Genomic DNA, 14,165 nt, shown 5'->3' with positions numbered 1-14,165 from the left:
ATTTAAGACGGTGCTTATTCTGTCAGATCTCGGCCACTCTGTCACTCATAACAAGTGCACCTCTGCACGTGTGGACATTGTGCCATTGTCATACGTCTATGATGCAGTGCATGAGGGTAGGCCACTAGAGGGAACCCAAGAGGTGGAACTTAAACTGAGAGGATTCGATCAGACATCGGGGTGGGAATCCGGTGTGGCTTAGTGGATAGAGCGTCAGCACGTAGAGCTGAAAACCCGGGTTCAAATCCCGTTGCCGGAGAGAATTTTTCTCTGTTCCACTCTTCCATCATCATATGATGATGCAGAAATTCTGAACTGAAATATTATATGTACTTCGGTATATCTTAATATATGATATGCGAAAAAATAATCACTTTGTGATTTAAGACTGTGCTTATTCCGTCAGATCCCGGCCACTCTGTCACTCATAACGAGTGCACCTCTGCACGTGTGGACATTGTGCCACTGTCATACATCTATGACGCAGTGCATGAGGGTAGGCCACTAGAGGGAACCCAAGAGGTGGAACTTAAACTGAGAGGATTCGATCAGACATCGGGGTGGGAATCCGGTGTGGCTTAGTGGATAGAGCGTCAGCACGTAGAGCTGAAAACCCAGATTCAAATCCTGGTGCCGGAGAGAAATTTCTCTGTTCCACTCTTCCAGCATCATAGATTGAAGGAAAGTTAAAGTGACTAACAAATACTAGTTTTGCTGCTAACTCACCTCACAGGACTGCCTCCAGGCCAACATACTGAGTGAGGCCTGTTGCTGCTGGAGTTGGGAACAAGACTCCGAGAAGTGTGTGGATGTGGAAGCGGATGAGGCCCATCACTGATAGTTCGTGTACGTGACGGAACACTGTCTGAACGCTCACGTCCAGAACCTGTAATATAAAGACGCAATCCATATTTAATTCTTGCCAGCGGTTTAACCAGTAGCAAAGGAGAGGCATGAGATGTCAAGGAAGTTTGCTTAGACCAAATTAACAATAAGTAAATCACGATTATACGCACATTAAGGGATTTAAACACTACTTTACCAAATCAAACTCTTCTCTGATGGTAAAGTTAATAATTATAGTAGCGAATGATATTGGTTAAAACTGAAGAATCGGACAAAATACAATCGGCTTCTCCTGAAAATATCATTATCATTAATAACTTTTTTTTTTAATTTTATTTATTGTTTAACTTTGAAAAGTAATCATTACTATTATTTAGCTCTAAGTTTCAAATTATGTTTTCGGATCTTTATTGGTCAATTAATTCTGGAATTCTAAGATCGAATTCATTATGGGTTACTCATAATAGGATGAAAAGTGCAGAACAGACTAGCATAATTGAACTTATAACTGCGTAAGAATTGACCTGTAAAATTTGACTGGAGTCCTCTTGTTCAAGGAACAGCATAGTGATTTAAATTTCCTTCCAAAGCCATGCTAAGGGACCTGAAAAATCTGCTGTTACTTAAGAGGTTCAAACCTGTCTTCGGACAGTTACTAAACAACAACTACGTCTCGGCCTCCTCAAAGTCCTTTTTCCCTCTGGCCTCCTAACTAATACTCTATATACATTTCTGCATTCGCCCATACATGCTACATGCCCTGCCCATCTCAAACATCTGGACTTAATGTTCCTAATTATGTCAGGTGAAGAATACAATGCGTGCAATTCTGTGTTACTTTCTTCATTCTTCTGTAACTTTATCCCTCTTAGCCCCAAATATTTTCCTAAGGACCTTATTCTCAAATACCTTTAACCTCTGTTCCTCTGTCAAAGTGAGCGTCCAAATTTCACAGCCATACAGAACAACCAGTAATATAACTGTTTTATAAATTTTAACTTTCAGCTTTTTTGAGAGCAAACTGGATGACAAAAGCTTCTCAACCGAATAATAACAGGCATTTCCCATATTTATTCTATGTTTAACTTCCTCCTGAATGTCATTTATATTTGTTACTATTGCTCCAAGATATTTTAATTTTGCCACCTCTTGAAGTGATAAATTTCCGATTTTTATATTTCCATTTCGTAAATATTCTGGACATTATAATTATGCTAAATACATCAATAGAAATAAAGTATTTGCAATATAAAAAAAGTTACGTGCAGCAGCATTGTGGTCTAAGGCATGAAGCCTAGGACTCAAATTACAGAATGAGCTATAGTTTGCATCCTCGTCGAATTTTCTCATGAAATTTCGGCCAGTATATGGGACTGGTGCCTACTCAGTATCGTGATAAATTTGGGGAGCTATGATAGATATTGAAATCTGGTTTCGAAAACCAGCTGTAACAGCCTCGAGGATCGTACTGAGCACACGTTATCCCCATTCTGGTTGGATGATCATTCGCTTCTGCTGAAGCTGAAGTCAGAAGTTGCTGTTCGGCCTTGGCTTGGCCCTTCTTGGGCTTTTGCGCCACTGATGGAATATAAAAATGTTGTCAATTGCAATGAACTGAGTTCACACTGTTGTGATGACCTGCTTGCTAAATTTCTACTATACAATACTGAATTGTGCATGAAATAACAAAGGCATAGCTAGGGTACAGAAGCTACGGCCATGAGTTCCATGGACGTTTGACAGTCGTAAGTAGAAACTTAGACCCATATCACGAAAGTGCTACTATTTATCTACCTCGGATAGAATACAAACTATTGTTAATTTTATATCACTTTTCAGGTTTTAGGCATACAAAATTACATGCTTGTTCTGTCAAGATACAGAAATCAAATTACTTCAACGTTTTAATATCTAGAGAGGATTCTATTGCAGTACAAGAACAGAATAAAGGAATTTCTAATTGGAATATGACAGTAATACTGAAGAAGAAGATAGTCGCAATAAATGAGTGTTACAATACTGATGATATGAAGAAGAAAAATAAGACGAAGGCAACCAGGATGACAATGAAACGAGGCTGAGAAAAGAATTAGTATTTTAGTGGAGATATTAAAGAGAAGAGAGAAGAGTTAGTGATATGCAACACACACAACAACTTACAACTGAAGTATTAGTTGATGACTGACATACTATCACCATGACAATTGGTTAGTGAAATCATTACATAATATGATTATGAAATTACAAAGATTTTATTAGCAATATATTACAAACAGCGATAATCAAGGCAGGACAATTATCAAAACACGAGTTAGTTATGCAGTGCAAACACTGTTAATTGAATACTGTACACGACGAATCTCACAGGCTGAGATATCTTCAGCTGCACAGAGCGGGAGCATGATACCTACTGCGGACATTATTGCTGACCGAAGTTCTCTTGCCCAATCGGCCTGTACTCCCTCTCCTAGATTCCCAAGGTGTGTGGGATCCGGGCTCAGACAGGGGGAAGGAGTAGGTACGTTGGTGGGTGCCTGCACCCCCGCTTCCCACACAGGAGAGGGCTGTAACATGTGGGGAATCTTGCACAAACATTGCAAGTCTTCCAGAATACAGAGGCTCACAGTAGATCACCTGTCACGTGACCTTCCACTTCCACCTCTACTTTCAGATTACTCTATACAAAACCAAACGTTAGTCATGTGTGTGATCAATTTCCATTACATAACTCAAATTTTTTTAAAGGACCAAATAATATGGCTATTCTCATTCCCATAAATATGTAACAAAACACATGATGTTTTAAAGGCGGGCTTTGCCTTCGTCTTTTAATGACGAAAAACTTGTAAGTTCATTGGAATAGCCAGTTGGTATAGTCCCAATGAGTAATTTTCTGGAGACAAATGATTATTATGCCTGCAATTAGATTCGAGGTCCAGGATTCAGACTCAATTAAAGGCGATACAGTGTCAGGAATGATAAAAATTAGTAGCATGATTTTTGTAAGGAAAATGCGTTCGTCACCTTTGTAAGAACAAAGCTCATCCTGGCAACTGTGGGAGACCATGACGTATGACACCTGAAGCAGAGCAAGAAAACTTGGTGGATGAGGATCTGGATATACCACACAAATATTAATACAGAGATGCAATATTCTCATATGTCTACCTGAACAGCATTGCAAGAACAACTACTAGTACATATCTACCACCTAAAGCACGTACAAGCCCTCTCTCTAGCAGATTATCATGTATGAGAAAGATTCTGTCAATGGTTCTTGCAGCAATGTGGTAGTAATGGTAGTAAACCTGACTTCACTGCTCTGACGTAATTCACAAGAAATGTGATCCAGAATTTCCACAACAGCACATTTGGGCAGATGTGAATCCACATCACAGCATTTCTCCATCAATATTTAGGCCTGCATGATTGGTGATGTTTATTATGGCCACATAAACTTCCAACCAGTCTTCCAGAGAAAAACTACAGAGCTTTCCTGGAAAAAACTTAATTATCTATTTGGATAACTTACCACTAGCACTCCATGGAGGTATGATGATTATGTGTGACAGTGCTCTAACAAATCTACTGTAAATATTATATTTTTCCTAGTCACTAGTTTTTGGGTCATTTGAAAACTATGATTATTCATCTTCAGTGGAAAATGAAGGAATCTTCAGGAGCAGACTGTGGCAGCTTGTAAAGCAATACAGAACATTCTGGGTATATTCGAACGTGTTTGAGAATCAGAGTTCTGTCTCAGGGTCGTAGGCGGACAATATGAACACTATATAACATGCTGTTAACAGAGATATGTAATCTGTCATGAAAATAACTCTTCAAACCTTAGGAAACCAAATATACCTGGACCCATGTCAATATAACATTTTTTCATGCTTTCTGTACATAGAACACAATTATAAAGCTTTGCCAACATTTCTGGAACATCATATATATGCAACACAATTACCAACTACAAGAAGTAGAAATGGACAGTGTGCCAAGCATTTAGGACAGATGATAGTTCCCAACAAAGATATAAGGAGAAGAGAAGATTTATAGAAGATTTTTCGATCAAGTGTAAAATGGACTCAAAGTGACTGTCACTCTAACACCCAGCATTATGAATTTCATCTTACAAGCATTTCTACATTGGAGATGGAATTCGACATTGCTAGGCTAACAGAATTCACATTTATATTTAGAGGTATTGGAAACCAACCATCACCAACAGAAATGACGAAAAAAATGGGTTCTTTTATGAATCAGAAATACAAGACAAGACAAGAATTTTCATCGTCCTTGAAAATCTACCACTCTTGAGTGGCCTTGAACCCATTAACTTCGAATTTATGTCAGGCATGATAACCACTCGATCCACAGATGATATTAACTTCTTGTGAAGAAATGTTACTAGTTTCCAGTCAACTGAAACTGTCAGTTGTAACATTTCCAACAAGCATGTTCCTTCCTCCTCATCTGGAGAAGGATCCAAACTTTGTAACACTGTATCATTTGATTGCATAAGTTACTGTGCCAGCAATTTAAATGATACAAAACATATTTTCCCAATGACTTTCTGTCTCTTGTCCATTTGTGCAATATATTTACATTTTAAAGATAATCTTTCACTTTTACTCCAATAACGTGTTTTCTCTGTATAAAATATTTCGAGTGGTGTATTATAGAAGGCAATTTATTATCATTATTCATTTTATTTGTAAATATTATAAGGTATCTAACATATGAATGTGTCAATTTATGAGCAACTATCACACAAACTGTAACAAAATAATGTCATAATCAGTAAGACTTGTATGTCATTATGTCAATTAAAACTTAATTTCTGATCTTACTATTATAATAATTAATCTAAAGTATAATATCATATCTAACAAAGTCTTAATTTCTGTGGGTTTAACAACAGACATTTTGAAAAAACTTTCTTCTCACATTCTGCCAATTTAACTTTACCAAATTTCTCGTTATCAAATCACAATAAAGTCCTGCTCTCAAAATCAAATTCTAAATCCTTTTGTAGCAGATTAACAGTCTCGCATATATTGACTCACGGAATAAAAAATTTACGGTCTGTCACGGAAACTACATAATTTTGATTTTCTGGCCATATCACGTAAAGTCCATGATGATTGGGCATATTTACACTAATGTTTTCTTATGGTATTTGTCTGGGCATACTGCAAAACAACAAGACATTGACATATTATGGGGTGGAGAGGGAGGGGGACTTTCTACTTAAATAGTCATGTAACTTCTTAAAATATAATTAAAATACAATAAACAATTAAAACACTTGTGTGAACACAGTTTTTTTTTTCATCAAGGCTTCTTTAATTATACATGTTTCGAGGTTACTGCTTCCCCATCATCAGACAGATCAATGATCAGATTTTGTCTGATGTGATGTGTCAGTCACGAAGATACAAAATTGATCTGTCACTGTTAATTACTGATGATGGGAAGCAGTAATCCCGAAACATGTAATTATATTTTAATAATTTAAATTCATGAGCACTATTTAATAGTGATCACACTGCATGTTTATTTGTCACAGTCATGTAGTCAGCATGTTTTAAAATTAACCAATTTTTGAAAATGCACAGAACCAAACTAAATTAACCTAATCTAGCCAGTGCTAACCTAACTAGCACTGTGTGCACAAGAATGTTTGAAATATCTACGCATATCTACCCAAACAAAGTTCGTCACCTAGCAATTTACCCAGACAAATTACAATGCTCCCAATCACGTTATGGCCAGACCGAAATTGTCAGCCACTATCCAGATGTATCCACATTTCGGAATATGTCCTTAACATATACAGTGCGTGGCATATACAACTTACGGGCATTATAACTGGTTGTAGCGTGGTGTTTAGTGGAGAGATTCGATCACACTATTGCATGGGAGGAAAATGAATCAGCAATGAATGGCAGTGATCGAGGCCTATATAAAAGTCCCATACAAATAATGCACTGGTAAGATGTAATAAGAAAAAGTTATGTTGATCTTACCTAATATCAAAGTATATGCTGAAAATTATGTCCACCTTTCTGGATGCAACAATCAAATCGAAAAAACGTACAGATATTCAGGCAAGAATTCAGCTAAGCCTTAGGAAATCTTCATACTGATTAGCAGAAGAATGCGATATGTCACAAAGATCAGCATTAAGAAAACTGAAAATTATGCACTTTTATTTATTCTTATAGTGACAGTGGTTCATTCATTACAGCAAGAAGATGAAGCCATTCGCGTGAATTTTTGTGAGTGAATGTTGCAATCTGTTCATGATGGTACTGTTGATCCATCTCAATAATAACAGACAAAGCTTGGTTCCATTGAGCTGTTATAATAATAATAATAATAATAATAATAATAATAATAATAATAATAATAATAATAATAATAATAATAATAATAATAATAATAATAATAATAATGCTTTATTTTTTCTGGCATAGTTAAGGCCGTGAGGCCTTCTCTTCCACTCAACCAGAGGATAAAAAGGAAATACATGATAATATTAACGTTAATACAAAAAAAAAAAAGTTATAGGTATACCTAAGACAAAATCAAAACAGAAAAAATGCATAAGCCAGAGGATTATCGAACTAGAACACTTACTTAAACTAGATGATAAATTAAATTACAGGATTAGTTTATAAACTAGTGAATTGTGAATTCTAATATATGGATAGATTATGAAATCGTGATGCAAGGTATTCATGGGTTGATGTATGCAAAATCTGATAAAGAAGAGAAAGGCAATGCAAACTGCATCTGTCGCCAGCTGGAGCCAAGACAATTCATTGAAAGATGGCGAGATATGATCACAGAAATGGATATTACATATAAACCGAACACAGGCATTATGGACACGCTGTAATTTTTGGATCAGGTTAGAACGTCACAGTAGTTGAACTGTGGAATGATAAGTGTCTGGATTAATATTTGTTTCATTTAAAAGAAAAAAAAATTATTCGTCGAAGTGAATGCAGTATAAAAACACTTTTTTACATGTTTAGTCTGTGTGGCCCAATGTAAGTGTTCATCGATATGAACATCCAGATTTTTCACACTAGCACTAAATGGGATTTCAATGTTATTTACAACTACAGCTGGAAGAACAGATTTTTTAAAATGATGACAGAAATCTCTGATTTCAACAGCATAACATTACTGCACATACAGTCACTGGAGCATTAGGAAAAGTGTTTGATGATCGCACTATCAGTCATGGACATTCACCAGCTCGTTTCCCAGATTTAAATGTTCGTGAGTTTTATCTGTGAGGGAATTTAAACTAGACAGTGTATATGAATAGGCCACAAATTCTCGAAGAGCCGGAAAATGAAATTAGGTGAGTGTTGAATGAAATTACAAAGAGAGAGTTGCAGAAAGTGTTTCATGATTTTCTACACGGATGTGATTTTTGCATCCAGAAAGGTGGACATCATTTTCAAAATATGCTTTGATAAGAGGTATAGATCTCGCAAGCAGGGAATACAGATGGAAGGAATGCGAATCAAACAATGCGATAAGGAAGAGCGAGCAACAGGAAAGGTCACGAGAAAGCTTGAATGATACTCAAGGGTACAGTCCAAAGAGAAAGGACATCGATAGAATCAGTCTTGTGTTGTGATAGTTACATTATGACTTTAGTTTGTTCCATTGCATATAAATACATGTCTTGTATCGCACAGTATTATTATTTCATTCGTAATAGTAATATGCGTTACAAGAGCGGTATGTTGAAGTTTTCATGTTCGAGGAAAAGTTTGAAAAAGCGAAACGTAGTTGAGGAATACCTGAAAGAGGAATTTCTAATTAGTTGCAATGAAATTTCCATCTTGGTTTCTGTTCAATGACGGCAAATTTGCAAAACAAAAATATCTATCTTCAACATTGTTGCTTTAAAATGTTTTCTGTGTTTACTATACTCCAGAAGGCCGTGATATACGTCTGTCTTTTTTCACCCCCAGTCTATAAATGCGAACTTAAAACAAATGGTAAGGTTATGTAATGAATTATTTTTCATTTTAATATTTTAACAATATTATTTATATAACATATTGCAGTAATAACATCGGCAAGTTTCTTGATTTTTTCACGGCTTCCTTCATGTTACTTGCATCACGAATGCAGTAACTTTAGTGGAGTTGTAGAGTTTACTTAATTTTTGCAAATATTTAAAAACAATAATTAACAGTGCAATTTAGGTGAAATTGCAGTGGTAAGTTTCCAATTTATAATTATTACTATATTGAACGTCTCTAAAAATAATATGTTAAAAGCCTAAAGCAGTAAAATCAACATGTCACTTAAGCGGTAAGAAGAGGGAAATTGTTGTGTGTGTTAGGTTGGGAATACTGAATGTGGAATTTTACACTTTCTGCGGATTGGTTTTGTGCGGAAACCAAGCAAATACGCACGATCTCGCACAAACATATGTTGCGCATTTAATTAGCTTCGAATTTTTTTCTTGCTAGGTACATTCTCTATTTCCACAACGATGTCCTCATCTGTTAATCTTCTTGGAAGAGACAGTATTTCCATAGGTTCGCACCTCTCGCCCCCTTGGCGTGCCTACATACACACGTCAAAACAGACAGCAATGCCACCATTGCTTTTCGGTAATTGTTCCTTGCGTGAGCTATAAGATCAATGTAACGTTTTCTTATTACCTCTTACTGATGAATTATTGTATGGGACTACAGAACTAAATCACCACCAATTCGTCTTCCTCCCGTGCAAGAAAGCAGTTAGATCTCCCCACTAAAAATCGAGCATTATGACCAGTTACAATGCCTGTAAGTTGTATATGCTGTCACACTCTGTACTTTGTAATAATATTAAATATAAGACACAAACCATGACTATTACATTACCTTATGTTTCTTTAGTAATCATTTTCCTTCTTTATTATTTTATATGCTATATAATATATTTCATTAACTATCAACAACAGAATAAATTTGTAGTTTTGTATCAGTACTTTTAGAACACTGAAATAGAAAAGATTAGTTAAGATAACGGAAATGAATTTGCTATCTGTATCCGCCTGTAAGCATGATTTCCAGGGGGGGGCAGTACCTGACACTGAATGCCTCCTCTGAGATGGGTGTACCGGCAGTGTTGGATGATGTGGGGCTGCAGTGCGGTGGTGATGGTGATGGCAACTACTAGCGACAGGCAGACTAGCAGCAGACAACACTGAAACCAACAACCAGCACTAGCACAGGCAGGACACACAGCAGGCAGTTAGCCAAGCACACTCATGCGTACACACCCACGCATTCTGTCTCAAATCAGTCACAGAGCAGAGTACTTTATGCCATGAGAAAATTGTCGTAAGCAGAGTTGTCCAAAATGAGCTAGCATGAACCTGAATATCATACAGGCAGGAAACTCAAATGCCACATAACATGTTTATCAGTGAATATAAAATACCGGTAAATATATTAAATGCATTACACTTAACTGTTGTTGTTTTCAAACTTAAGGTTCATCGTAATTACTCTTCTTAATTTATTAAAAAAATAGTTACAGCATGATTAAAAAAAAAACAAAATATCGTCAAAAGAACAAAAGAAGACTGTTCACTGTAAATCAATATTTCACCATACAGACTTGTCCATTTCCTTTTGTTCACACTCAATTGAAGTGAAGTGGAAGCTAACAGCTGTTTCAATTGTTGTTACTTTCTGAATGGCACTGTTGTTCACATGTGACTATACCTTATAATTAGAGCCCGGATGTTTAGGCAGGCAAAAAAGGCAGTAAAAGCGTAAAAAAAGAAAGGCACAATAAATTTAAATTATATCAAATAACTCACATTTTTACTTCGTAGTTGACACATGCTGACTTATAAAATACTTTATTTTTCGTGAATAACTGTCTTTTCACAAACTGTACATACCGTAAACTGGGGTTACTTTGAACACAGAGGAAACTTTGAACATTTTTTCAGAAAATCATTTTTAGGTTTCTACATGCTACACTTGTTATAGATGAAGGCAAATTATTATAAAATCATTCTCATATCAAATTTACCTCCATCTGTAACAAGAGCAGCATGTAGAAACATAAATGTGATTTTCTGAAAAAAATGTTCAAAGTTTCCTCTGTGTTCAAAGTAACCCCAGTTTACGGTAACAAAATGGTTCCATCAGTTGAAAACACATGGGCACCAAATTCATTAACGTAAACATGAAGTTTACTTTTCAATGGTTTACTGAATTTAGGCATTCTAGCTAACTGATCTTATACCTTCTGTCACCCGACAATAACGGACTGTTCCTCACTCAAATTTCTTTCTCCTATAATAATAAACACGTATAGCACAAAAATTGTAACAGTAAGATTTGAAAATATGAAAGCAAACAATTGGAAATGCTGTGTGACAACTTCTATGAGAACGGGCTTAATATTTGAAATTGTAAAGCTGATTGTTCGTATTGTGAAGACACGACATTACATTTTTGTCTATCATTCTTTATTCATTACTCTGGCTACTAGCAACAGGCATCTATAATGAACACCGATCAAAATACCCCTCACTTCTCATGAAAAATAAAAACTGAATAGACTACAGTGGACTATAGTGGACTTTATGTTGTCAGCAAACAGCTGGATACATTAAGAAGATTGACTGATTGATTATTCATATTACACCAATAGTATTAAAGCACGATTATTGGCAGATTAAGCACCGAAATAAATTACTTTTATTTAATTACTGTTACTAAAGTGTGTCATTGTTTTATATATTTAAATTTCATACACATTACATTATAATTAATGCGAAAATTGCAAATAAACAAAAAAATATTGCTTTAAAAAAAAAAAGCATTTATTATTGAATTAGTAAGAAACAACCTTAAAAAGGGAAAATAAAAATTAACTCTATCACTTTGATTTACCCCAAATCACATTTATATCTATGAAAATAATGATTTACTTCCACCCAGTAAAAAAGCATTTTGCCAAACATCCGAGCTCTACTTATATGCAGAACAGTTGTGAATCGAAGTACCCTGATAACTGATAATTGCTATAATAGTGTATGGCTCTTGCAATCTGTTTACAAAGAGATAAATGAGCACCAGAATTAAAAGTAGTAATCAGTCCAGATTCACTCAATGTTCGATTCAGTTTGTGTATTTCCTAAGCGCTAACTTGTATTGGTAGAGTATTAATAGCGTGTAACTTCCACAATTTGGGTATAAGTTTACTGAGTATCAGGAGCAGAAGGGTAACAAGTTCAGACGTGTTCATTGTTTTGTTTCAGTTTAGTACTCATACTACTTTCCATGTGCCAATTTACTCTGGTGCCACGAGCACAGCAGCTGCTCATACAGTTCTGTCACAGTAAGTTAAATGTAGCCCACTTTTGTCCCCGAAAATTAATTTTGTCTCCAGAAACTTCGATTTTGTTTCAATAACATTTTACACATAACTATTTAAGGATTGTGATGGAACTGCTGCGATTCAAGCACATTTCTGAATGCTTCTCAGTATCAGAAGAAGAACCAGTGAGCACAGTATGAGATATTCTGCACTCTTTGAGAAGAACATAGCATTTTTGTCTCTGGTCATCTTAGCATTCGCGCTGCACAGAAGCGTTAGAACTACCACAGCGTCCATTTGTAAGTACTGGTAGTTCAAAAACTAAGAAATTTTGTGACAATCCAACAGGTGAAAGTGATATGATGTTTTTCAACATCTCAAAAATAAATAAATAAAAAAAAAAAAAAAAAAAAAAATTCCGTTTGAAAATCTTCTCAAAATAGTGCCATTAATCACGTGACTTCCAGTCAGTAATTCATCAGTTGAAAGACTTTTCTACATAATGAACTCAATCTGGACTGATGAAAAGTAAAAAAAAAAAAGAAAGTTGAAACAGTTAAAACTTTGTTAGACCTACAAGTGAAAACAAATTTTCATTCCTCATTTGAAGAACTTAGTGTGAAGCTGTATGCGAATAAACAGATGCTTAAAAAGATACAGTCTTCAGACAAGTACTTGTAAAATGTGTGTGTTAGAGTTCAGTGTGTACACTAGTCCTATTATGTGAAAGACTTCATGCATGCGTCAGTACTGAAATTGAATTCTTAATGGCTGTAATTATCTGTATATAGGAGTTACGTGTGTTTATGCATTTAATTCAAAATGTTAAGATACTCTACAAATTTAGTGTGCAAAGCTCTATCATTGTACCTACTGTTACATGTATTTTCTGTAACATTTCAATGGAGAGTGATTAGGTAAGCATTTGTGGGTTTTTTTTTAAATTGCTGATGTCTCCTGCTCGACCATAAAAAATCTGGTAAGCCTAGATAAATGAGAATCAAATTCAGACGTGCAACAAGTCCAGACTCACTCATTGGACAACTCTAATAAGGAATGACATAAAGCTGCGCGAAGTACTTTAATTTATGGCTGAAAAGTGAACTGTAATGAGATCAATTATTGTTGTGAACAAGCCTAAGAGATGAGACGTACAGAAATTGTCATGACTGCAAAGTCAGACTGCTAAACAAAATGACAGAGTGAGCATATCTGTTCACCTGTTGAATACTGTATTATAAACTCAGGCAAATATGCTTCTCACGGGACAGCAAATTAGATACTCAACGAAAACATGTTACGTCCAAGAGCAGGTGAACAACACGTATTTGTTGGCTATGCACTAGATGCTCTTATGTGATAATGAATGTAAGACAATGAATATGCATACCACAGGGTCATGAGGGATTTGTACTGCACACTATTAGCTTACATAATATTTCTGGAGAATATTTACGGAACATTACTTGGGATTTCTTTTTCAATTTACAAATGCAAGACACCTAAATGGATGTGTGTCTAAATAATAATCCTGTGTTTTATGCTCCTTCCTATGCATTCTAACATTTTGAACTCTTAGATCAAGACTTTAGAAATAATCAATGCGAAAGTTCACATAATGCGAAGGTTCTAACAACAAATAACATAACATGCCAGGCATTATTTTTTTGATTTCAGATTCAAAAGAATCAGAAATTTTAGCCATGAAATTTGCAGTCATCCACCTTGCCATCTTACGTGACATTGATGACTGTAACAACTTCAATAGTTAAAATGTAGCAATCCTGTGACAAGAATAAACATTATATTTCATACAGTTCCAAGATGCAAAATACGGCCCACAACTGTAACATGTCCCACTGAACAGAAATAAGTGGGCTTGGATGATAATACAGCATTGGGTATAATTAAGTAACAAGCACTTTCTGATTATAAACATTATGAAA

General features: G+C 35.5%; 1 protein-coding gene across 12 annotated transcripts in view; it reads right to left on the bottom strand.

Annotated features, from left to right (window-relative positions):
- The window catches only part of chico (insulin receptor substrate 1 chico), an 80,652-nt gene that overhangs the window by 12,337 nt on the left and 54,150 nt on the right, over positions 1-14,165 (bottom strand). For 6 of the 12 annotated variants that reach the window (XM_069843889.1, XM_069843887.1, XM_069843890.1 and 3 more), the window contains 3 exons: positions 9,964-10,083; positions 3,258-3,410; positions 727-886 (listed from right to left, as the gene is read on the bottom strand). In XM_069843889.1, the coding sequence (XP_069699990.1) occupies positions 727-886; positions 3,258-3,410; positions 9,964-10,083 (433 nt within the window). The remainder of the gene's footprint in view (positions 1-726; positions 887-3,257; positions 3,411-9,963; positions 10,084-14,165) is intronic. The other 6 variants (XM_069843894.1, XM_069843897.1, XM_069843893.1 and 3 more) reach the window with 3 other exon arrangements.

This window comes from Periplaneta americana, chromosome 13 (assembly GCF_040183065.1).
Source record: "Periplaneta americana isolate PAMFEO1 chromosome 13, P.americana_PAMFEO1_priV1, whole genome shotgun sequence".
NCBI lineage: Eukaryota > Metazoa > Arthropoda > Insecta > Blattodea > Blattidae > Periplaneta > Periplaneta americana.
The sequence above is the reverse complement of the archived record's forward strand: the minus strand, read 5'-3'. Positions and strand labels throughout refer to the sequence as shown.